General features: G+C 45.0%; 1 protein-coding gene and 1 long non-coding RNA gene across 3 annotated transcripts in view; one reads left to right on the top strand and one right to left on the bottom strand.

The window, feature by feature from the left end:
- Window positions 1–5,208: 5,208 nt before the first annotated feature.
- On the top strand, window positions 5,209–24,085 carry LOC117361174. The gene is made up of 2 exons (XR_004539599.1): window positions 5,209–5,456; window positions 23,839–24,085. It is a non-coding gene; the product is annotated as an uncharacterized LOC117361174 (long non-coding RNA).
- The window catches only part of LOC117361173 (translational activator of cytochrome c oxidase 1), a 111,566-nt gene continuing 102,846 nt past the window's right edge, over window positions 17,212–25,931 (bottom strand). For both annotated transcript variants that reach the window (XM_033946154.1, XM_033946155.1), the window contains one exon: window positions 17,212–17,692. In XM_033946154.1, coding sequence (XP_033802045.1) covers window positions 17,492–17,692 — 201 coding nt within the window. In that variant the 3' untranslated portion in view covers window positions 17,212–17,491. The remainder of the gene's footprint in view (window positions 17,693–25,931) is intronic.

The raw sequence follows: 25,931 nt of genomic DNA, 5'->3' as shown, positions 1-25,931 counted from the left end.
TCCAATATCTCCTTGACTGATTGAGACACGGGGAGAGCAGTCAAGGGGAGAGAAACCAAGCATTCAGATGAAGAGATTGAAGATTGGGATGTAACAGCGAACCCTGACCCTGTGATAGTAGAGAGGGAAACAGAGGCAGAGGCAGTGGATCTCTGACACTGAGTTGAAGTAGAAGGGAAAACCAAGGCTGGCGTGGCCAGCGAGGGGCAATCAGGATCAGGGTGGCTTGTACTGTTTTTAGGTGGACAAGCGTCCGCAGTATCAGAGGAAACGGCGGGAACGCGTACAGGAACCTTCCCTCCCAGTCGAGGAGGAAGGCGTCGGCCTCGAGCCGGTCCGGGGAGTACATCCGGGAGCAGAAGAGAGGCAGCTTGTGGTTGTGGGGGGATGCGAATAGATCTATTTGAGGCGTCCCCCACTTTTCGAACACCTGTCGTAGGATCTGAGAGTGCAGTGACCACTCGTGTGGCTGGAGGAGGCGGCTGAGTCTGTCTGCCAGACAGTTTTGTTCTCCTTGTATGTATACCGCTCGAAGGAAGGTGTTGTTGGAGATTGCCCATTTCCAGAGGCGCAGGGCTTCCCGGCAAAGGGACCAGGACCCTGTTCCCCCTTGTTTGTTTACGTAGTACATTGCTACCTGGATGAGAACCACTCGGTCGTGGAGCAGATGTTGAAAAGCTACAGCTGCGAGATAGATGGCCCGAAGCTCTAGCACGTTGATGTGGCAACGACGGTCTTCTGCTGACCACATCCCTTGAGTGCGTAGGCCGTCCAGATGGGCTCCCCAAGCGTACTCCGACGAGTCCGTGGTGAGTATCTTGCTATGGAGTGGGGTGAGGAAGAGCAAACCTTTGGAAAGATTTGAAGAGTCGGCCCACCAGCGGAGCGATCGTTGCAAAGAAGGCGTCACTGTCACGGGGCGGTCGATCGGGTCCCGGTCTTGACGCCATTGAGAGGGATTCTCAGATGGAGGCGGGCGAAGGGTGTGACGTGGACGGTGGAGGCCATGTGGCCCAGAAGAGTCATCATCTGCCGAGCTGATACCGAGGTCAGCAGGGAAAACCTTCGACTCAGACTTACTAACGCCTCTAGACGCGGAGTGGGGAGGAAGGAACGGAGGCGAACCGTGTCCAGCGTGGCTCCGATGAACTGTAGGGACTGGGAGGGGCGTATTTGGGATTTTGGGAAGTTTATCTCGAACCCCAGACTTTGTAGGTAGGTAATAGTCTGTTGGGTCGCTGAGATAACCGCTTCCATGGACGGGGCTTTGATCAGCCAGTCGTCCAGGTAGGGGAATACCTGGAGGCCCTGGGAGTGTAAGGTTGCTGCGACCACCACGAGGCACTTGGTGAAGACCCGAGGTGACGATGCTAGGCCAAAGGGGAGGACACGATATTGTAGGTGCCAGTCCCCTACCTGAAAACGCAAGAACCTGCGGTGAGCGGGGTGCACTGGGACATGTGTGTACGCTTCCTTCAGATCGAGGGAGCAGAGCCAGTCGCCCTCGTCAATCAGGGGGTAGAGGGTCGGTAGGGAAAGCATCCAAAATTTTTCCCGTATTTCCCGAATTTGTTGAGGTGTCTCAAGTCTAGTATTGGGCGTAAGTCTCCTGTTTTTGTCGGTACCAGGAAGTAACGGGAGTAGAAGCCCTTCCCCCGTTGGTCGGGGGGAACCTCCTCCACTGCTCTCAGGCGAAGCAGGTCTCGAGCTTCGGAGAGGAGTAGGGGTAGCTGCGTCCGGTTGGGAGGGCAATTCCTTGGGGGGTTGTCCGGAGGAATGGTCCGAAAGTTGAGAGAGTATCCTGATGAGATCACACAAAAGACCCATGCGTCCGACGTGACTTGTTCCCAGCGAGGGTAAAAGGCTTTGAGGCGACCCCCGATGGGAAGGAGGCCTGGGACTATGGCGGAGGGGGCCCGCCCCTTCCGCGCATCCCGTCAAAAGGACGGGGGTGGTTTGGTAGTCGCAGGCGGTTGGGATTTGAGCATGGCCCGGTGGTGGGCTTGCGGACGCCTGGGTGGAGGCCGCAAGAAGGCAGGAGTGGATTTTTGTGGGTAGCGGCGCAGAGGGGCCCTATACGGCCTGGACGCGGGCGGTTTGGGCTTTTGTCGGATGAGGGAGGCAAACGAGCGTTCGTGTTCGGAGAGGCGTTTTGTAGCCGTCTCGATAGTGTCATCGAACAGTTCTTTTCCCACGCAGGGGAGGTTAGCCAACCGGTCCTGTAAGTTGGGGTCCATGTCGACCAGGCGTAGCCAAGCTAGTCGGCACATGGCAATAGCAAAGGCTGCCTCTCTGGAGGAGAGTTCGAAGCCATCGTAGGCCGCGTGGAATAGATGGAGGCGTAGGTTGGAGAGGGATTCCAAAAGCAGGCTAAAGGCTCCTTGGCGGGAGGCCGGTAGGTCAGTCTCAAAGGCTCTCAGTAGTCCAACGAGGTGTTTGAGGTAGGATGTGAAGGTGAAAGTGTAGCTTTGCACCCTAGAGGCCATCATCGCATTTTGATATAGTCTCCTGCCGAACTTGTCTAGGGTTCGGCCTTCTCGGCCTGGGGGGACCGCCGCTGAGACCCGGGAGGGGTGAGCCTTTTTTAAGGAGGATTCTACTAACAGTGACTGGTGGGAGAGCTGTGGTTGTTCAAATCCCGGAAAGGGTACTGTACGGTACTTGGCCTCCATTTTGGAGGGCACGACTGTGACCATATAGGGGGTCTCCAGGTTCCTGAAGAGAGCCTGTTGGAGTATCGGGTTAGGCGGTAAGCGAAGGGACTCTCTGGGCAGTGATGGCATATCCAGTTCAGGTACTCTTTAGAGTATCTGGAGTCGGACTGGAGGTCTAAATTCAAAGCGTGGCCCATGTCCTGGACAAAGCGTGAGAAGGATGGTCGGGATGTTCCCGAGGCCCCGTGCGGGGTCGGTAAACGAGACCTCCGTCGGGTGGAGAAGGAAGGGGAGGCTTCCCTCGAGTAGCGAGGTTCCTGCTCCGATCCAAGCGCCGAGACCGGGGAAGCACTGTGAAAGTGTTCCGGGGTCGTGGATCTCCGACGTCTCGAGGAGCCCCTCGGAGACGATGCCGGGGTTCGGGGTACCGATCGATGTCTAATCGGTGACCTCGACCCGGACTCCCTTGGTGAAAGCCCGAAACCTCGGATCGGAGCCCCGGTCCGAGGGGGAGTTCGGAGGATGCGTGAGTTGGAGAGTGATAACTCTGCCACCCTCAGCGGTCCCGTACGAGGTGTAGGTGAACGGCCTCGTAGAGTGGGGGAGCCCCGGGCCTTCTTAGAGGTACGGCGGTTCGAGGTTTCTGTTGGTTTAGCCCGACGTTTTGCCCTGTGGCGGTCTGTGGAGGGAGAGCGCCTTGGGTGCCTCGGTGAGGAGTCCGAGGAGGATGAGATGCGGCGAAGTTTGCGCACTTTTCCCCGAGGTGGCTCGACGCGAGGCTCAGGATGGTCTGGCACATGCGGGGTCGAGGTCGAGGCAGAGGCCGGTTGTAGATGGGCCATTGCAGCGGACAGCTCCGACGAGATCATTGCTCGGAGTAAGTCCTGGAAGACGGGCAAGGACAGCATCGAAGGCATGTCCCCTGCCTCGGTGCACTCCACTGGGGGCGACCTCGTATCAGAGTATTCCCGTGTGGTGGAGGCACGGCCCGAAGGCTTGGAGGGCTTCGTCGGGGCTGTAAGCATGGGACTTCCGCCATGCGTCGCCGGTGTCCCCGAGGTTGGTTTCTTCACTGGTACAGAACCTGAAGAGGGAAGAGGGGACTTACCCGGAGCCGAGGTTTTCTGTTGTCCCGAGGACTTCGGAGTCGAGTCTCGAGGCGATGCCGAGGTATTCGGGGCCGGGACCGAGGCCGGGGCCGACCTCGAGGCCGAGGTAGAGGGTTGGTCTGGGGCGAAAAGATCCGCCATGCGGGCTTTCCTTCGACGGAGGGCTCGGTTCTGGAAAGTAGCGCACTGGGGACAGGAGTCGGTTGGATGAGCGGCCCCCAGGCAGAGGATGCACCGGCGATGCGGGTCTGTGATGGAAAGAAGCCGCTTGCACCGGGTGCACTTTTTAAAGCCGGTCAAAGGCCGGGACATAGAATCGAAAGTGGCCGCGGCTCGAGTAGCCACGCGGTCACGGGGACCCGGAAGCCTCCGGGTCGGTCAAACGAAGCAGGAATCAAGTTTAAGAAGAAAAATTTTTGCGCACAGCGACTTAAACGATGAAAAACAAGAAAAATCGCGGTGCTAGAAGGCAGTTGGGGCAGAGCCTGAAAAAACACGACTTCTAGGCTCAGCAGAAAATTTTGAACTGGAGACCACGAGGGGATGCACCCCCTAATGGAGCAGGAAGGCACGCATGCGTGGAGCAGCAGAGCAAACTTAAATCTTCAATCAAGTTTGCTTGAAAATGCTTCCGCGTCGGGGCTCCGTAGATGACGTCACCCACATGTGAGAATATCATGCCTGCTTGTCCTGGGATAATGGATGTTTCCTTGATTGAGGATGTTTCTTGGTTGAGGGTGCTGAAACCAGATAGATGCAGCCCTTCCTGGGGTCAGAATTGCAGGATCCTGACAGATCCTGGATATCCTGCAAATCCTGCACATCCTTGCATATCCTGTGCTTTTGATAGGGAAAGAGTGCATAGACTGAATGTTTCCTGCCTTATAGGTGGTTAAAGGTGCTGAATCCAGATAGATGCAGCCCTTCCTGGGGTCAGAATTGCAGGATCCTGGTACATCCTGAAACATCCTGACATATCCTGTGTTTTTGATAGAGAAAGAGAGCATGAAATGGATGTTTCCTACCTTATAGGTGGTTGAGGGTGCTGAAACCAGAGAGATTCAGCTCTTCCTGGGGTCAGAATTGCAGGATCCTGGTAGGTCCTGTGCTTTTGATAAGGTAGGAGTACAAAATGTGGATGTTTCCTGCCACTGTCCCCCCTCCCCCCTTTCACTTTACTTTGTATGCTATTTTTATTTCTTCTTTCTGGAACATATTAATTGTGTTTTATGCCTCATTCAGTCCCCCACAATCACTCCCTGCAGCAGCTTCCACTTTTTAGCTCTGCAATTTGCACCCACTGTGTTGTCTGATTTTCTGTCATTCTGCATGAAGTCCCCTCCCCTTTTGCTGACATCATTATCTTCTGCCAAGCCCACCCACAGAAGAATAGTACTGCATCATAGGGGGCGGGACTTTACAGAGAAATTCCCCACTGAAAGACAGCCTGTTGCTGTCATTAAAAATGAGCATTCCATTCTTAAGGTAGTGTGCCCTACATCCTGGAGATCCTGAGAATCCAGCAAATCCTGGCTTTTTACCTTGTTTCCAAGCAGGTTGCAGTTTTGCATTTGTTTTTGGAACATAGAGGGCACCATACTGTGAGGAAGAGGCTGTCTCTTCCTGGAATCACAGCACGCGTTAGGTGAGGTTTTCACATTGGATTGTCCAGTGCGATCCTGAGCACAATTTTGTAAGTTTTGTTAGTGTTCTTTTCTTTCGATAGTATTGCGACTCGGGCAACAGCAGCTTGGATGAGGTGTAATCGCTGTTGAGAAACGCTGGACTTATATTCCTATTAACGGTGAATAAACGGGGAGAAGGCAGAGAGGGAAAGCGATCAGTCAATTATGCTACGTAGGTACTTCCCGCTTTTGTTGTAGGTGACAACGAAAGCCTAATGTTTGCTGTGTGAACACAAATTAGTATATAGCTTTTATTTTAAATTTATTTTAATTTGAAATAATGCCTGTGAAATGGGAACGCGCAGGGGAGCGAGGGGAGGGCAGAACAAGGAACAGCAATGGAGCAGTCCGAGTTTCGAAGTTATGAGCTCCAGATAGATTTCAAGCCAGCTGTGAATTTGTAGTCACCCCATCGGGGTGCATGCATATATGCAAACTGCAGTACTGATTTCAGTGGATTAAATAATGGACTACAACTAACGCACTGCTTTGAGATGTTAATTTAAAACTTGGACTAGCCAAAATGTTTCCCTCTCTTAGCAGCTTCATAGGCTGTCTTGTAGAAACTGTCACTCTGTGCCTAGATATACTGTACCTCATTCCAAAACTTTTGTTTGTGCCCATTTTTTCCTTTTACTTGTCAGTTCTGTTCCATAAAAAATGATGTGTGTGACACTACAGAAATATAGTAAAAATAAGGTAAATAAAGACCAGAGTTGGGTGTATATAAAAACTCACCTCTTCCTTTGACCTTCGATAAAATAGTTCCAATCTAAATACCATTTGTCTGTGCAGCAAGATCAACCATCACTGATACTACTGTGCCCTGCCATACATTCCATACCATGTCATACCTAACACATATTGTCATGCTCTGTTATGTACTAATCTTGCAGTGTCACGTACTGTCATTGCCAATATTTCCACATTTTGCCAAACATTCAATGCTATACCACACCTAACATATATTATCATTCACAGGTATGTATTGTACTGCCATGCTTTGTCATATTCTTGCCATGCTTCTGTATGTATTCTTTGCCATACCATGTACTGTCAAGCAGTGCTCCCTCTAAGCGGGCGGGTGTTGTGAGCAAACTTTTTTCCGCTGTGAGCTAAAAATATCGGGCGCCAGCAAGTTATGAGCCAACTCGCCCGATTCTCCTCTCGCCGCCCTGCCATCTGCCGTACGCCGTGCGCTGTGACGAGAAACTTGTGCGCTGCGATGTAATATTTTGTGCGCCAGCGCACGCCAGCGCAGCTTAGCGGGAACACTGCTGTCAAGCAACCTAATGCACTTCTATGCTATTATGTACTGCCTTACCGCGCTTCATACTGTCAGGCACTATAATGTAGTGTGAAGCTCATAACATCACCACCCTATCCTGCATGAAATATTGTCCTGTTATATCCTATTAAGTAATGCCATGCTTTTTGACTACTATCATGTTCCCCTATATATTGTCCTATCATACATGACCTAAAATGTACTGTCATGCTCTACATTACTATACCCTGTTCTACTTTATTATGTATGTAAACTTGTAACCCATTTTGAGCAGTCAGGCTATAAATCCATAAATAAATAACTTTTACAAATAATACATTATTTTACACAGTAACCTACCTAGACTACTAACTGTAACATATTTATGTTTCCTAATGAAACTAGTGACTGTTTTATATTACTTTTGGAAAGTAACTTGTTACTTTTAAAAGTAATATATTGCTAGTGATATGATGCCAGTAATATATTTCTAGAACTATTATTTTATTTTCCTTTGACAAATGACATTCTTTCCTCTCAAAGTAGTGAACAACAGAAAATAAATCTAAATCTATCTTCTCAGGAAAGACAGTGTATTAAATTAATAATAAACAATAAGCCATAAGATATTACTTAGAGAGAGAAAGAGATAATGGTTACTGTGGATGGGCAGACTAGATGGGCCATTTGGCCTTTATCTGCCAACATATTTCTGTGTTTCTAATATATTACTTGACCAACACTGAGACCATATGGCATAAGAATAGCCTTTCAATCTAGCCTGGTATGCTGTTTCCAGTGTTCTCCCCAGAAATTTTTTCCAGCCGGGTGGCTTGAAAAAGTTGCCGAGTGGGGTGGGACGGGGAAATTTGGTGGTGAGAAAATTAAATGTGTACTATTTTTATTAGTTTATTATCATTAATTATTTTCCAACCTTTTTTAAGGTTCAACATTTGTGCCAGAATATTTTTATTAAATTTAAAAAGTATCCAATTCAGGATCCTGCAATCCTAACAAAAATTTTAAATAACAATTGTTATGACATAAACCAAGCACCACAAGTATTGTCGCTGTCAGGAAGAAAAGTGAAAACAATGAAAAAAAAAATATGGGAAACCTAATGAAGAAAAAGAAAAAATATTCCTCATCATCAACAGCAGATGAATCCAGAAACTAGTAGGATTACATCTATCAAGTTTCAGCTTTGAAGGTACACCTGGGCCCTCCCAGCATCCCTACCTCACCCTCTTCAAGTTAACATCTGGAAATCTCCCAGGTCCCTTACTCTACTAGATGTGGTGCCTTCTGGACTACAGGGGTTCCTCACAGCTCCTGGATTCTACGGTGGATTTTGAAAGATATTTCTGTGGCTTAGGCCTTAGTGGAAGAGAAATGTTCCTGTGGCTTAGGCCTTAGTGGAGGAGAAATGTTCCTGTGGCTTTAGGCCTCAGTGGGGGAGAAAGGTTCCTGCGGCTTTAGGCCTCAGGGGAGAAAGCTTCCTGTGGCTCAGACCTCAATTGAGCTGCGAGATGGGGGCTGTACAGTGCCATTTGGGGGGCAACACCTGGCTATCGGGTCCCTTCCCCCCTCCCCCCTTGAAGAACCTGGCTACCTAAGTTCCATAAGCTCACTTGTTCTGTGGGCGCGGGGCTAAAGAAGTCACCAATCTCTTTGGTGAGATGCCGGTGGGAGGAGTTTGTTACTACTTTGTCGCATAGGACAGCCGAGGCTGCTTCAGTCGTAGTCGCGCACGGGCAGCAACAGGCCCTGAGGGCGGTCGGCCAAGGCCTTTCCCTCCCGCCACGAAAGAGGGGGATGTCACTGCAGTTGCCGGTGCCACCGCTGTCAGTCTGTCTCCTCTTGGAGGAGGGATACCGTCTCCGGCAGTGATTCCTTTGCCCTCACTATTCAGCAGGCCCTAGTTGAGGTTGGCCTTGGCTGGGGCACCATTTCACTGGCAGCCTAGTATACCTTGTTTAATCCCGGCCGGCTGACAGCTGGGGCTAGGCTAGTTGTGGGCTAGCTGCAGCTCTTTCTTTCTGGATCAGAGTTTTGTTCTTTCCACTCCTGGGTCATTCATGTGGAGGAGTGGGCTAAAAGTTGGATCAGATATATCAGTTTCTGATGTTGTTGCTGTATCTATTTGGGGGCTCTGGGAAAGGCACTTGTCACTTCGGGGCTCAGGTACAGTTTTGTTGTATTGCTTCTCCTCTGGCATTCTTCTTGACTTTGGTCAACAGTTTGCCTCCTGAGGGAGCTGTATAGATTTGTGCTTCAGAGGCCTTCAGTTAGAGGAGGAGTCTTCCCTTGTCCCGTTTCCAGGCTTGATGCCCTAGACCCTTGCGAGGAAAAGGTCTGGTCTGCGGTGGTGCTCATGGGTTTTGACATCAGCTAAGGACCATTGCCAGGCATGATGGTTCCATTCCACAGGAGGATATTTGGGGCCTGTCAGATATGATGGGAGGCTGCTTTGCACTCATTCTATTCGTGAGATGTAGCTGTGTTTTCCACAGCATGGTGTTCTCAGGCAAGGATGGCTCCTTTTCACATAGGCTAGGGAGGGTAGCCTCTGTATGATTGTGGGTAACATACTCTCTGGAATGTAGAATCTCCTTGGACACATGCTACAGGGCAGGATTTGGGGGCGAGGGATTTTCCGTTCGCTTCTTTATTTCTCTCCCTATGTTTGGACTAGAGAGTTGCGCGGGGACAGAAATCCCACCCGTCCCCACCCGTCCCCGCCAAAGTCCCACCCGTCCCCACCCGTCCCCGTGAGGAATCCCACCTGTCCCCGTGAGCAATCCCTCCGTCCCCACCCGTCCCCGCGAGGAATCCCTCCATCCCCACCCGTCCCCGCGAGGAATCCCCTCCGTCCCCGCCCGTCCATATAAACTTCAGAAATAGTTATTTCATTTAATTATGCTACTGAATTAAAGGCTCTGGTAGAAACCCATTTACAAATAAGCAAAAAGACTTTATTAATTTGAAAATATTAATTGGGAAGAATACATACTTTGCAAATGGGTTTCTACCAGAGCCTCTAATGTTTATAAATTTTTATCAACACAACTAATATACTACTTTATCCTGAAGCAAAATAAAAAAAAAGAAATATAATTATTTTCCTACCTTTGTTGCCTGGTTTCTGCTTTCCTCATGTTCTCATTCAATTCCTTCCATCCACTGTCTCTCTTCCTTCTGCATCTTCCATTTGCTCTGTTACTGTGCTTCTCCCTTTCTTCCCCCTTCCAAATTGGTCTGGCACCCATCTTCTTCTCTCCGCTCCCCCCATAGTCTGGCATCTGTCTTCTTCCCTGCCAGCGTCTTCTCCCTACTCTCTCTTCCCCATTTCCTTTCAGCGTCCTTCTCCCCCTATCTTCCCCATGTCCTGTCAGCGTCCTTCTCCCCCCTCTGTCTTCCACATGTGCTTTCAGTGTCCTTCTCCCCCCCTCTGCTTCCCCATGTCCTTTCAGCGTCCTTCTCCCTCTCTGTCTTCCCCATGGCCTTTCAGCGTCCTTCTCCACCCCCCCCCCGTCTTCCCCATGTCCTTTCAGCGTCCTTCTCCACCCCTTTGTCTTCCCCATGTGCTTTCAGCATCCTTCTCCCCCCTCTGTCTTCCACAAGTGCTTTCAGAGTCCTTCCCCCCCCCCCCGCCCTTCCCATGGCCTTTCAGCGTCCTTCTCCACCCCTTTGTATTCCTCATGTGCTTTCAGCGTCCTTCTCCCTCCTCTGTCTTCAAGTGCTTTCAGAGTCCTTCCCCCCCTCCTCCCGTCTTCCCCATGGCCTTTCAGCGTCCTTCTCCCCACTCCTTCTCTACCGCCACGGGTGCAGCACAGCCGGCCAGGTCCCCTTACTTTTGTGGCACTTCCCCGACCGACTGATAATAGCCCCGGTCCGACAAACCTCCCTGCCCTTAACTGCGAATCTAAATTACCTTATTACAGCTGCTGTAAGAAGATAATTTAGATTCGCGGCTACAGGGCAGGGAGGATTGTCGGACCGGGGCTGTTGTCGGTCGGTCGGGGAAGTGCCACAAAAGTAAGGGGACTGGCCGGCTGTGCTGCAACCAGGGCGGGGTGTGGCGGGGCGGACCGCCCCCTCCCTTGGTAGCCACTCGAACCGCGAGGCTACTCTCCTCCTTACCTGCACTGCCTGCAGCACAGAGCCAAACGGAAGTCTTCCCGACGTCAGCGCTGACGTCGGAGGGAGGGAGGGCTTTATTTAAGCCCTCCCTCCCCTCCGACGTCAGCGCTGACGTCGAGAAGACTTCCGTTCGGCTCTGTGCTGCAAGCAGAGAAGGTAGGGAGAAGAGCCGCGCGACTGAGTACATCCAGCCCCGCAGGAACCCCGCGGCCCTAGGGGGTGTCCCCACGGGATCCCCGCGACCCTAGGGGGCGTCCCCACGGGATCCCCGCGACCCTAGGGGCGTCCCCACGGGATCCCCGTGACCCAAAGGGGGAACCCGCGGGATGCCCGCGGGATTCCCGTCGTCCCCGTTCCCGTGCAGCTCTCTAGTTTGGACTGCTTTGATACATCTCACTAGTCTCTGGATTCATCTGCTGTGACTAAAGCAAAGAAAATTATCAGGTTAAGGACATAATTTTACCTTCAAATCCAACTTGCATATGCAGAAGGTGTCTTCAGTTAAATATTTCTTCTTCTTTTTTTCCTAGAGGCCCAGTTGTCTGCAGCTTTCCCATAATCAAAGTCCTCAGGATCTGGGCCCTTCCAAGGAGATCAGCATGAGATTATTTAGTGTGCTTTCATTCATGCGATTTCTCAAACATAACGATCCATTTAAGGGCAGAAAACCCCCTTTCACATTCAGCTGTGCTCACTGGGATCACTAGCCCAATATGAGCTAGTTTGGCTAAATTTGGAAATGACTCTTTGAGCTCTGATGTTGTTGCTATTTTTAGTAAAATTTGTTTTGGATTGAAGTCTTTGTATGATTGACTTCTGATCATTTTTGATGCAACTGTCCATTCTTGCCTGCTACTTTCATATTTTAAAATTGGAGAGCTACCATTTTTGGAGTAATAAGCAAAAATAATTTCAGCAGACTCACTTGAATCGTGAGTTTCTGCATTGAAAACTTTTGAAAAGCTGGAAATAGTTGGCATGTCAGGGAATCTTGCATCTAGGTGCTTGACAACTGTCTCTAGGTATTTATCATATATTGCAATTTTGAATGCCATTACATCACTCTGTGTATAGACAATGTGGAGATCTGACCATTCTTCTTTGAAAATATCTCCCAGGAGTGTCTTTCAACTCCATGATGGACAATTTTGTGGCGAGCAAAATTGGCTCAATTTCGGTAAGATTGACATTTTGCCTTTGCAAAGCCTTAGATAAGTTGGACAGCAAAGGTAATACATCTGCTTAATCCTTCAGCTGTGATGTCATTTCGTTCAGTGGCCTCTCTTTCCAGCACAGCTATGATACTCATCATGCACTGTCGTAGTTACTGTACTGCAGAAGCATGAGACAGCCATCTAGTGTCACTGGCCATTTTCAGCTTAATCTGGGGAATGTTCAGAATATTTTGCATTTCTGTTAAACCAGCCATCCTAACTGAAGAATTTTGGAAGAAATAGAACAGCTGCCTTAAGATGTCATTCAGTTTTGTTAAATAAGGTATGGCAACTGCTGCTTGGGCACTTGCAAGAGATGATTTACACCAGTGTTTTTCAACCGCTGTTCCGCGGCACACTAGTGTACCGCGAGATGTTGCCTGGTGTGCCGTACGGTGCAGACACTGATTAGGCCTCAGGCCGCACGCGCTCCCATGAGACTCCCCCGGTCCCCGCTGCTGTTCAGTTTCGATCTTCTGCTCTGACGCAACCGGAAACAGGAAGTTGCAGCAGAGCAGAAGATTGAACACTGAGCAGCCGCACGTGCGTGGCTCTTTGGTAAAGCGTGCATGTCGCCGAAAAACAAAACCTACAAACTAAGGTGAGGCGAAGGGAGAGAGCTGGCTAAACAGTAGGATCGATTGGGCAGGCGAGTGGTGGCTGCGGGGACCGTGCAATCGCTAGTGTTCCCGGCTCAAATTGGAAGGAGGGAGTGAAAGGGAAAAGGATTCTGGGCCAAGGGGATGAAGACGGAAAGAAAAACCCACAGCAGGAAAGAAAGGGAAGGACAGGCAGGTGAGCCAGATGCTAGAAGCAGGGGGGGGGAAGAAAAAGGGAAAAAAGCTAGATGGGGTTGAAAAGAAGAGACACACTGGTATGGAAGAGGAAGATAGGGGAAATCTGGACACAGGAAGGTAACAGAAAGAGGGGAAATTATGTGCATGGGGCATAGGGACAGAGACATAAAGGGGACATGCCATGGGGATGGTATATGGACACAGGGGGGGGCAATGACAGATACATAGGGGAGATATTAGAAATGGAGAAAATAGGAGCACAGAAGCGAGATGGTTTGTGGGGATGGGACAGGGACCGAGCTCGCAGGCTCCAGTGGCTTGCACAAATTACATTGTAACGTGCCATGAAAATAAGAGGGAGGAAGGTAGATAGATAAGCCACGTGAGAGGAGCTGAAGGGTATTAGAAAGGAACAGATGGTAAAGGAGGGAGGGAAGGGTGGTGGTGGAAAGGAATAGGACAGACATTGAAGGAGGGTGGAGAGGAACATTTCCGAAGGGAAATGTGGAAGACAGAGTGGGAAGAAGACAGATGCCAGACTATGGGGGAGCGGAGGGAAGAAGATGGGTGCTAGACCAATTGGGGGGGGTGAAGGGAGAGGTACAGTAACAGCAAATGGAAGACGTAGAGAGAAGACACACAGTGGATGGAAGGAATTGAATGAGAAGATGTGGAAAGCAGAAACCAGACAACAAAGGTAGAAAAAAAAATTATATTTATTTATTTATTTTTTGCTTTAGGATAAAATAGTATATTAGTTGTGTTGATAAAAATTTATAAACAAAGCCCTGCCAGCTGAACATCTCTTTCTCTAGTTCAGCAGCAGGAACTTTGATTTATAAGAAAGGAATAAGCTAAATATTACAGTACTAAGGCTTATATGGATGCAGCGGGGCGGTGAAAGGGATGGCGGTGACGGTGACGGGGCAGTGAAGGGAACGGCTGTTGACGAAGAGCTACGTGTGTGTCTTTCTTCGATTCCAGCCAGAATATCAGCTTTGTGTTCAGCCAAACAGGCCCAGGTTTCGCACTGAATAAAGTATTTTATAATTTTTCACTATTCTGTTTACTTAATATTTCATAATAAAGTAATTATAAAATACTTTCTTTGTGTTTATTTGATTCCTATTCAAGAGAATTACTTTATATATAGTCAGTATAGGCACAGAGTTAAATTTTTTAACATTTTCTAATGGTGGTGTGCCTCGTGATTTTTTTCATGAAACAAGTGTGCCTTTGCCCAAAAAAGGTTGAAAAACACTGATTTACACAGTGGCAGTTGACCAAGATCCAGATGTTTTATCTTTAAGCAGTTTTGCCACACCTTTCTGTTTCCCAATCATAACAGCTGCTCCATCTGACCCTAGTCCAACCAGATTAGCAGTTTTCAAGCCTAGTATGTCCATAGTCTCACTCAGTGTGTTGGTTATAGTCTCCGCTTTGCCATCACTCATATTGTGAGTTGATACAAACTAATTTTGACCTGTTTAGTGACCTGGCAAACATATTTAATGTAAATAATTAATTGCTTTACAACTGAGATGTCTGTGGTTTCATCACACAGAATACTGAAAAAATTTTCAGCATGCATATTTTTCAGTATATTAGACTTTATTTCTGATGCTAAGACATCCAGTAGCTCTTGCATTATTCTTTCTGAGGTGTAATGTGCATTTTTACCAACATTGAGATTTCTTTACAGAGTTCCAACAGCTTTTCAAACAACGTTGTATGTGGTAACTCATTTTTTGCCAACCAATACATGGATCTTAAAGCTCCCACAAAGGCATCTCTCTGTATGTTATTTAACATAGATACAGATCTTTCAATTTGACCGATTCCAGTTTGCTCTAGTACACGCTTTCTTAAAAGATCAGAAGAAGACTCAATGTGTGTTTTACTTTTTTCATGGTCCAGCAAGCTTTCTTTTCGAATTCTTGTGCATGGCAGATTTACTCAAGGTAACTCCCTCCTTGGGAGGTGTTTGTTTGAATATTTCATGCACAATGAGCACCACATACCATTTTCTTTGACCATTAGCCAATCAAACTCTTTAAACCATTGTTTATGCCGGATAAGCGGTGCTTAGATTTATCAATTGGCAGAGTGTGTGCTGAAAAGATTTCCCCTGATGGACCAGCCTCTGCAATGTCTTTGTCTGAAATTGCCACATCAGCAGTTGACGCTGCACCTTCATTGGTTTGTGGCGTCTCTTTTCTGAAATAACTGAGCATTGTTTTCTGAACACTTTTTTTACTCATGTTGGTAAAATGAAAAGTACCTATGAATAAGACTTTTGAGTGGTAACGTGGGAGCCTATTGGTTATTCAGTGCACACTTACACTACGGCAGGGCAAGATATGAACAATAAAAGGAATGGCAGATGTGTCACTTTAACAGGAACCAGTGAGTGCTACAAGGATTTTTATTTTTTGCTCGTCTGGGCTTAACCTGCCCCAAACACTCTGTGATGAAAGAAGAGGGAAAGGCACAGCCAAGTCTGGCCCTGGACTCTTTTTTTTCCCCCTTTCTGGAGGACCTACTGCTATTAAATATTTCTATAGGTCTACCAGACAACGCAGGCTGCACAGAGTTAAAAGTAAGAAAATAGTCTCTGCTTGAAAGAGCTTACAACTTTTTTTTCTCTCCAAAAATACCCTGCTGAAAGCACAGAGGGAAGTTAGAACCATCAACCTAACCCGCCCAAAACTTTCTGCCTGGTCACTCAGCACAGTGGGAAACAAAAGTTCGGTCGTTGAAGGGGCGGACCTTTGGAGCGTGGGCGAAAATGTTTTAATAGGTTGATGTTAAAACACTATGCAAATTACCCTTCCCTGCTCACGGTGAAGGAGTAGGGGCGGGGAAGGGGTAATTTGCATAGCGTGCTAAGGCGTTGGACCAATCGAAATACAACCCTTTGGCACGCTATGCAAATTACCCCTTCCCCGCCCGTACTCCACCGTGAGCTGTGGCGTGATTCGTGGAAAATCCTTTGGTTGCTAATGTTGGTTCTTCTGCTCATGCTCAGTTAGACCTGATCTGAGAGGAAGAACAGGCATTATCCGAGGTTTGCTTGCTGAATTAAATGCTGCTGAAGTTGTGGTTCAGGCAGGAAAGGTATGCTCATCTTCAAGTATGGTGTGCAGGCAAACCGGAACAAGCAGGCGATTGACAATTCATGCGCGAACCACCGCCGAGTCACGAGTCTGATGTCAGATCCCGGAACTGGTCCAGCGCGGTCTCTGCAGCTGCAAAATGGCAGCCGGGCACTCACTTAAAGTAGCTGGGCGATGCGCCCGGCTGGAACACGCTAGGGAGAACACTGCATATAATATTAGGTCATTGATCAGCTGGCTGCTTTTAATATTAATGACCTCATTTTAATAGTACTGAGGTTGTTTGCATGCCAGAATTAGAGAATGTACGACCACATGTGGTGAGCTGTTTTGAGAATTGGGTCAGCAAATTCCATCGGTCACTAAACATGTCAAACTGATTTAGTGAATACAAAATCCACAAGAAGGGATGTCCAATAAATTACAATTTCACAAAAACACCCCTCAACAACCAGGGCTACGCCTCAAATTTATGAAAAAAGGAGAAAAAGACCTCAGTGTCTAACAGGGGCCATAAAAAAGCTTCCCAAATAGACAAGCCAGTCTCAGACAGAATTTGAAACTGGTAGACACATCCTTGGTCAAAAAACTCCTTTAGACTCAATTACTCTTCAGAGCCACACATTTCTTTTGGTACATTCTGTTTCAATGTTTCAAAAATTTCATAAATAGTGTGGCTCTGAAGAGTAATTGAGTCTAAAGGAGTTTTTTGACCAAGGATGTGTCTGCCAGTTTCAAATTCTGTCTGAGACTGGCTTGTCTATTTGGGAAGCTTTTTTATGGCCCCTGTTAGACACTGAGGTCTTTTTCTCCTTTTTTCATAAATTTGAGGCGTAGCCCTGGTTGTTGAGGGGTGTTTTTGTGAAACTCATTTAGTGACCAGTGGTACCCGATCGGAGCGTTTTAGTGCATCTAGCCCCAAGTCTTTTCTGAAAGATTGCTCAGAGCACCGAACAATTAGTCTATGTTTCACTGGAAACCTGGAGCTATTTGTAGTTGTTCAATAAGTCTGTATGTGTGCACCATCTGCTAGAGTAGAAATACTGAGGAATTGAAGACAGCATTAGATCTCAAGGTGAGCAACATTGGCTTTGAGGTTTTCTTCTGGACTATTTGGGCATGGACACTAAGGAAGTACTCTTAGCAAATGCACTATTTGTTTGTTCCACTCTAAATATAACATGCCATAAACCAAAATGAGAGATCACCTTTACTAATTTAGGAACTATAGCAAATCTTTGAAGAGCCAAGTTTAATTCTAAATGTAATGGCCAACTGAGCTTGATAATGTGTCGATCTGCTAAAGTTATAACTTTGTCTTGAATGTTCAGTGAAAGTCTACAGGCTTTACAACAGTATTTCCACCTGAACAAAAGCTTGAATTCAAGCTCTAACTATACAATGTGGGTACAACCAGAAAAGCAGGGCCTTGGCCTAAAATATTTCACTCTTACAAAATAACCCACAGCATATAAGTGTGTGTACATTGTCCACAACTGTCCTGTATCACTCAATGTTATCATAGACTCTCATTACATCCTGATGATCCATAATACGCTGGAAGAGGTGAGATGCATGGTCCATTTCATCATCTGAGAGCTGTACCATGGTGTTTGGGATGAACTCAAGTGTGACAGACAAGGTGAATAAACCTAACGAGTCCAATTTCTGCCTCACCTTATGTAGTTGAGAGACATCACAGATAAACTGAATGAAAAGAAGACAAGACGGTAAGTTAAACACACACAAAAAAGATCAGTATATAAATATGCACAGTACTGTGGATAATTATAATGATAGGTAAAACCAGTATCTTTAAGATTACCCATTAGGATTGATTATAACTAATAATTTATATTTCCCCTTTTGTCTTATTAAAGTATAGGGTGGAGGGGAGGATGGGTTCATTTTAATGACATCTTGAGTTAAAGTGTTATTGATATTTATAATAGAGGGAGGGAGGGTATTTATTATGAATTAGTTTTTGATGGATTAGTAAGTGATATTAAAGTGCACAATTGTATATTGTTACACTTGTTGAAAGTTTAAAAATGAATAAAGAATTAAAAAAAAAAAAGATTACCCATTTTAAAAGGCATTTTATTAAGAGTCAATCAAATTATGTCAGCAGATAAATGAACTGTGCTAGCTCATATGGTGCAGTGGTCTTATATTTGCAGTGAATAGCTACTAAAACAGTAGTTTTATATTTTTTGTTATTATTATAGAATGTTTAAAAGTTAGATGTATTTTATATACATTTTATATAGTTTTTATGTTTTGGGGTTTTTTCAATTTGTGTGGATAATGCGGGATATAAAACTTGCTAAATAAAGACAAATAACTTGTGTGTTACCATATCCTGGAGATTATGAATTTCACTTTCCTACCTAAAAGCCTAAATGTGGCTTCCATGACCTCCTTGCTACAGTTTCCTTCACATGTACTCTAAGGGATAAAGGATCATGCACTTGATATACCGCTTTTCTGTGGTAGAACAAAAACAGTTTACACATTCAATGCAGGTACTTTCTCTCCCACTACTGGTCTCACAATCTAAGTTTTTTTTGTACCTGGGGCAATGAAAGGTTGGGTGATTTGCCCAGGGTCAGAGGGAGCTGCTGTGAGAATTAAACACTGTTCCTCTGATTCTTAGCCCATTATACTAATCACAAGGCTATTCCTCCACCAAAGGAAATGTGCTGCCATCATATGAGGCAGAAAAGTTGCCAGTCTTCACAAGAATGCTTTTTAAAATTTTCTTTTAAATCAGAATATTAAAAGGCATATTTATTATCACCATGGGCTACCATTAAAACATGATATTTTACCACTAACTCATGTTATTTTAGCACAAGTCCCATTATAAGCAATGAGACCATAGCTATTAATAAACTGTGTTAACAGAAAGAAGAAACATCACAGCAGGGTCACAGAGGAGACAAAGACCAAAGAGTCAATGAGCAGTTCAAAAACTAAATGCATCCAAACCAATTTATTGTAATCGTGCTTCGGCCACAACTATTACCTAGGCGGTATAAACAGTATCTTGCGAGGGGGGGGGGGGCAGTTAAGAACGATGTTCAGGGAGGATTGAAGATGTCCAACTGATCTGACATACTGGAGTTTTCTCTTAGTCTGAAGCTTTCTCCTTTATAATTATGACTAAATGATACAAGAAAGCTATTGCTCACTCTTCTTAGTAGGGTTCTTCTCCCATTGTTGGCATTATTAACAAATTTGTTCAGAAACTCGGCTCACAGATGCTTTTGAAGAATGCTGCTATAGGAATAGATTTTAAGTGGAGGACCGTCTTCTCTTCCTGAGCCCAAAGTCAGCCTCATTCCAGAAACTAGACCACCTCCTCCCCAATTGCACTCTACAGGACTGCTGGAGATGCTTTTGATGGATTCCCACACAGGAGCTGGTAGTGACGCTCTGGAATGAGGGAAGATGGAACAATGCCCAGCAGAAAATGAGCAACTTCAGGAAGCTATGGCTCACTTGCCAGACACGGGGCAGAGGTCTGGGAACCTGTTCCAGGGAGCAGTTGAAGAGCATCACTTGAACTATATTCTTTGAAACTGAAACCTGATTTACCAACTTCTCTTACAGTTATCCTATGTGAGATTGCCCTAGACATGATATGGCAGACTTTGGTGGATCTGAGGCAGACGATGATATTTAAAAATAATTCCCTTCATTAAAAGATTTGTAAAGTTGGAAGGGAAGATAATGTTCTTACCTTGATAATCTTCTTTCCAGTAGATGGGTACAATAATCTGCACTATAGGTTTTATCCCCCTAAATCACGGGAAACTTACAGAAGGTATCAAACAGATTCTTTAGCTCTGCTTCTTTGTGTCACTGGGCACTGCCCTTCAGTTTGTATACCAAAGCAATGGATAACTTCTAAATAGGAGAAATAATGATAACAAGGTGAACTCCCCAACAAAGTCAATTTTGTTCTGCTCTGCAATCAAAACAATTAATTAATCAAATGGAAATATTTTGTATTTTATTATGTATGTACATTGTGATCTGCCTTGTATAAAGGTGGAATATAAATAATAAACTCTAAACTATACCATAACCAAGATGGAGCATAACAACCCACCTTTCTGAGTACAATCAGCACTCACATTTATACAGCTTCTTATAAGCTTTTGATAGAGAGAACTATTGTATCAGATTCCAGAACTTGGAGACATAGTAAATGGCTGTGTAGCTGTTGAGCTCCCTTCCCTGGGCACTCTTTACTGGTTCACAGATTTACAATTTTTTCTCCTTTGAAGACAGAAAATCTGAAAACCTTCAACTAATGGCTTCCATTAAACAATATAAGCCTGAAACTGCTGCAAAATCTGCTGGGAAGTCAAAAAGGCTAAAAGACCCACCCACCCCTGTCAAGACTCCTCTGCCTGTAGATGCATTAGATATGATTGAATTATTGGAGGAGCTGAGAAACATCAGATTAGCTCTGAAGGAGGTGACAGAACAGATGGCTGGGATGAAAGAAGAAATGGCAAATATGAGTAACAAAATGGATATGGTTACCAACAGAATGGATCATATGGAGATCAGAGTGGAGAAAGTAGAACAAGAGCAGCAGCAATGTAAAGTGGATCATGTGATCCTAAAAGTAATAGAAAAGCGGACTTTGAGAACAGGTCAAGAAGACATAATGTAAGAATCCTGGGTCTAAAGAAGGGGGCAGAAGGAAGAAATATGATATCTATTTTTGGAGGAAGTAATTCCAAAAATACTTCCCCTCAGTTTAAAAGTTCCACTTGAAATAGATAGGGCACATAGGATCCCGGGAAGGAGACCTCATGATCAGGCAAGACCTAGGCCAATAATTTTACACCTACTGCACTTCCAGCACGTTTTGGAGATCCTAAAGGTGGCAAAAGAAACAAAAAATATATCTTATAAGAATTCAAAACTTATTTTCGTCCCGGACTTTGCAAGAGAGACAGTGCTGCTTCGTAAGCAATTCCTTCAACTGAGACAACCATTAAGGGAGCTTGGGGAAAAGTATGGGCTTTATTACCTTACTCTAATGAGGGTTACATACAAGGACAAATTTTACCAGTTTGAAAACCCTGAAAGACTGAAGGAGTTTTTGTCTAATCAATAAACACCAATAAACAATCCTGTCAGTGGAAACTGTGTTTTTATATTTATTTTATGTGGTTCTCTAATTTATTTTAAATATCTGGAATTGGACGTCTCAACTAACTTTAAACTGTAATGAAACTATGTGAGCAGTTTTTTTTTTTTCCATTCAAATAAACAAGAGAGAATTCTATACTTAAATAGAAAGTGCAGCTCATTATATTAATCATATACAGATTTATATCTGATGTCAGAGGAGGTTAGTGATGATGTGAGAGGTGGGCGGAGCAATTGGTACGGCCTTCAACTGTCTTCATTCTGTTCTGGGGCCTGTGATTCTATGAGCCCATTTGTTTAGGCCTCTGCTGCCTGCTGAAATTACTCACAGTTTGATGGGCCTGTGGCTGCTGCCTTCGATGGAGATCCCGGTGGACATGGGAGGGTGAGTGAACCTTGACTTGGAGAATCGGGGGCAGGGTTGTCGTTCTGGATGCGCCCTGGAGATTTGCCTTCCTTCATCACCACCACTTCTGATGAAGAATTTTTACAGTGATCCCAGACAGTGTATAAGGAAGCGGTAAATAAGGAGCTTGATTCAGGGATTTGGAGGAAGGGCAGTATAACACGCGGATGCAGGCAATGCAAGCTGGAGAATTGGGGATGAGTCAGCCTCAGCTCCTCAAGGAACTACAGGTCCTGTGCCTCAGATCCCATGTCCGGTGTGCTAGACTTCTGCCCAGCATAGCGCTTCCTTCTTCCTTCCACCTATTCAATCGCGGGAAGGCTTCGCTGATTTTGAATCGTGGCACCGCTCCCTCTCCTCCTCCTCCCTGGCAGTCACTGTTGGTGGGTTTGAGGCCCAGTTGGTGGCTCTGTCCAGGATGGACGTTGTCAGTTGCATTCCGAGAACAGTGGATAGTGGTGGGAGGTTTGATTTTGAAGGCAGCCGGAAAGATCAGTTAGAAAGAAAAATAAAACTTTGGAGGCATGCTGCCCATCCTGTCCTGTGGGAGTGGCGTTCTGCTTGGCTGTCATTGTGGGATGCAGCCCAGGCGACTTTCTGGGTGGGGGGCTTGCAGGAGCGCCAGATGCTTTCTCTTATGCCCTCCCCCAGCCTGCTTGCTGCTGCCGGATGTAGACACACAGCATGGGGGCAGCGAGTGGGCTGGTGCCCTCCTTCCCTCCTCTGCTGGTGACTGTTGGTGTTGCTCCCACCTCCGGCGGATTTTTCTTGTGGCCAGACAGCTGCCCTCGATTTCGGCTCTGGTTGATACCTGAGAATCCGCCCACTCATAATTGCGAAGCAAGAAAGAAAAGTAATGTGAAGAAAACTTGGAGTGCCTAAATTAAAGGGTCTTGGAAGGTCTTAACGGAGGTGCATCGGTAGCAACAATGGGAGGCAGCATGGAATTTGACCCAGAAGCAAGTGACACATGCTGATTTTTTACAGAGGAGGGCACATCACCTGCACTACAGAGACAAGGAAAATGAGAGAAAGCTAGTCATTCTGAATGTTGCCATTTACTTATTGAAAAGGGATTTATTTCTTATATATGCTTATTTTTCATATTCAAATGTGAGAGAGCTGTAGAGTCCTAAAGTGAAGTTGTAGTCCAGTAGTAATAGGAGGATAAGATTAAGGATGCTAGGAAGATTGATTGTGTCATAGAAACACATACAGTGAGTTCATTAATTCACAATATGTCTTTCAGTTATGAATTATAAGTAGATTTAGGGCAAAATGTTTAATCACTAATTTTGGTGTAATGGTGATATGGTTAAATTAATTAAATCCATTGGTTCAGGCAATTTCTTTACTTTAAATGAATTTCCATATATATAGAAATTGTATTTATTTTGTTACTATACTTCAATATTTATTTATTCATCCTTTTTGAATATGTACTTATTCAGATATCTATGAAATATTTTAGTTTTTTGGGGTTGATTAATTTTAATTTCATGAGGGAGGAAAAAAGAGATTTTTAGGGTATAGAAATATTCAGTTTATTAATTTTAAAAGTTTATTTTATAGATTAATTACTTTGGCACCATGGGACCTTACATTTATTCCCTAATATATGTCCCTAAAACTTCAGATGTTAGGTCTCATTGATATAAGTATGTTTATTAGTTTATTAGAGGGGGTTTTGATATAATTGTGGGAACTTATTTATTTTGTTGTAATATTTATTAATTATTTATTCACTTATTAGAGAATATTTATATATTTATTTTTGTATTCATGAAATCTTCTAGTTTATAGGGGTTGATTAATTATAACTATATAAGGGGAAGTAATGAATTAGATTGCCTGGGGAGGGATATGGCTGCTAGTCTATATGTCTTCAAGTAATCGTATGATAAGGGAGGTTGGGAAAGGGGAGGGGTTTAAGGGGTTTTGGATGTGTATTGAACAAAAGGTGTTTACGAGATGTATTTGGTATACTAATATGGTTTCTCTTCTTTGAAATTTTACAATGAATTTTTAATTGTTTTCTCTAAATGTTAATGACCTCAATCATCCTGTTAAAAGGAAGAAAACGCTCAATATTTTAAAGCAGCAAGGTGCAGATATATGTATGATACAGAAAACTCATCTGAATGTGGGGGAATCTAAGGAACTAGAGGAAGGATGGGTCAAGCAATGTTTTTTGCGCCGGCTGTGGGTAAGAAAGCGGGAATGGCTATAGTCCATAAGAAATACTCAGCTGTATTTAATTTTATTTCTGCAGATCCTTCAGGAAGATGGGTTCAAGTACGGATGACCTTGGGGAAACATGTTCTGACGCTGTTTTGTATCTATGCCCCTAATTCAAATCAAGCAGAATTTTTTTACGACTCTTCAACAGGTTCTTCTGCCAATGGCTGCCTCTAATCTAGTGGTAGCTGGGGACTTCAATGCTGTTATGGATCCATTGTTGGATAAACAACCCAGTAATCTTGTGGATTAAAAGTTATTTGGCGAATTCTCCATTTTAATGCTCTTGAGTTTTCCTTTTGCTCCCAGGTTCATAAATCATTTTCAAGAATAGATTATATATTTGTATCAGATCAATTAGCTCAACAGGTAACCAAAGCTGGCATAGATTTGATTGCTTTATCAGATCATGCTGGAGTTTGGATTGAATTAAAATTTGAGGTACAAGATTGTAATAGACCTGTGTGGAGATTCAATAATACAGTCAAACCTTGGTTTGCGAGTAACCCGGTTTGCAAGTGTTTTGCAAGACGAGCAAAACATTCTCGCAAAACGTGTCTCGCAAACCGAGTGTTGACTCAATTTGCGAGCACCGTCCGATAACTGGCATTGCTCCCCCCCGCTCGCAAAGGGCCCCCTCCCGCTCTAATCGGCACCCCCCCCGTGAGAACAGGAACCCCCCGCCCGACCAACTTTAACTCACCCCCCCTTTGGCACCGGCACGCAGCCCACAAGTGCCAGCGCCGCTTGAAGATCTTCTTCCCAGTCTCTGCCGGCTTTGAGCATGCATCTGCGCATGCTCAAGCCCTTCTAATTCTCCCTCTCGCCGAGAATCTCGGCGAGAGGGAGAATCATTTCAAATTACCCTATTACAAATTACCCTATTACCTCATCTATTAAATTTATATCAGGCTCAACTGACTAAAGGTTATATTATAGGCACTATGGCAGAATCTTTAACTATAGTTTTGCCTAAGCCAAATAAAGATCCTACGTTGGTTTCAAATTACAGGCCTATTTCTTTGATTAAAACTTCTGGCTAAGTTATTGGCTTTGCGCTTGGCCAAGGCTCTCCCTTATATTATCGGTATGCACCAAACGGGTTTCATTTCTCAGAGACATTCAACAAACAACACTAGACTGGCTTTTCACATGTTAAATCTAACAAAAACTTTGGAAGATCCGACTTTCTCTGTATCCTTGGATGCAGAAAAGGCCTTTGATCGTGCGGAATGGACCTTCATATATCAAGCAATGGACTGGTTTGGTATTGGTTCTGGATTTATACAAATGATTCAAACCTTATATATTTCCCCTTATGCAAGATTATACATTAATAATAATTTTTCTGAACATTTTTGTCTTAGAAGGGGAGTTAGACAAAGGTGTGTGTCCGTTATCTCCTTTGCTTTTTGACAATGTATTGGAACCCTTGTTATTGGCTATTCAGCAGGCAGAGGAGATATGCAGGTCAGCAATACAAAGTCTCTGCTTATGCAGATGACATATTGCTTCATTTGAGAAATCCTGAAAAAACACCATTCCGCATATACCGGATCTGATTGATAGATTTGGAAAATTCTCTGGTTACAAAATAAACTGGAGGTTCTTCCACTAAATGTATATTGTACAAAAGTATTATTTGATACATTCCCTTTTCTTTGGAAGGAAGAGGGTATAAAATATTTAGGTATTTGGATAAAAAGTACACTGGAAAAAAATATGAAAGTAAATGAAACATTTTTATTGCTGAAGGTCACAGAAATGTGTGAGCATTGGAACCCATTACATCTATCTTAGTAGGGGAGAGTCCAAACAGTTAAGATGATGATTCTGCCTGTAGTCTGTTACCAAATGGGCATGTTGCCAGTGTTTTTTCAGGGGTATTTTTACAAGAAATAAAATAGTATTCTGACAAAATTTATTTGGCTGGGGAAAGCAGTAAGAATTACCTTAGTATCTTTACAAAAGCCAATTCTGGAGGGGGGGTAAATTTTCCCTATTTTATAGGTAACAACAAGCCTATATTTTGCGTCAGGTTATGTACTGGATCCTCCCTGAGCTCAGTGTTCTCCCCAGAAATTTTTTCCAGCCAGGTGGCATGAAAAAGTAGCCGGGTGGGGCGGG

This window comes from Geotrypetes seraphini, chromosome 5 (genome assembly GCF_902459505.1).
Source record: "Geotrypetes seraphini chromosome 5, aGeoSer1.1, whole genome shotgun sequence".
NCBI classification, from domain to species: Eukaryota; Metazoa; Chordata; class Amphibia; order Gymnophiona; family Dermophiidae; genus Geotrypetes; species Geotrypetes seraphini.
The sequence above is the reverse complement of the archived record's forward strand: the minus strand, read 5'-3'. Positions and strand labels throughout refer to the sequence as shown.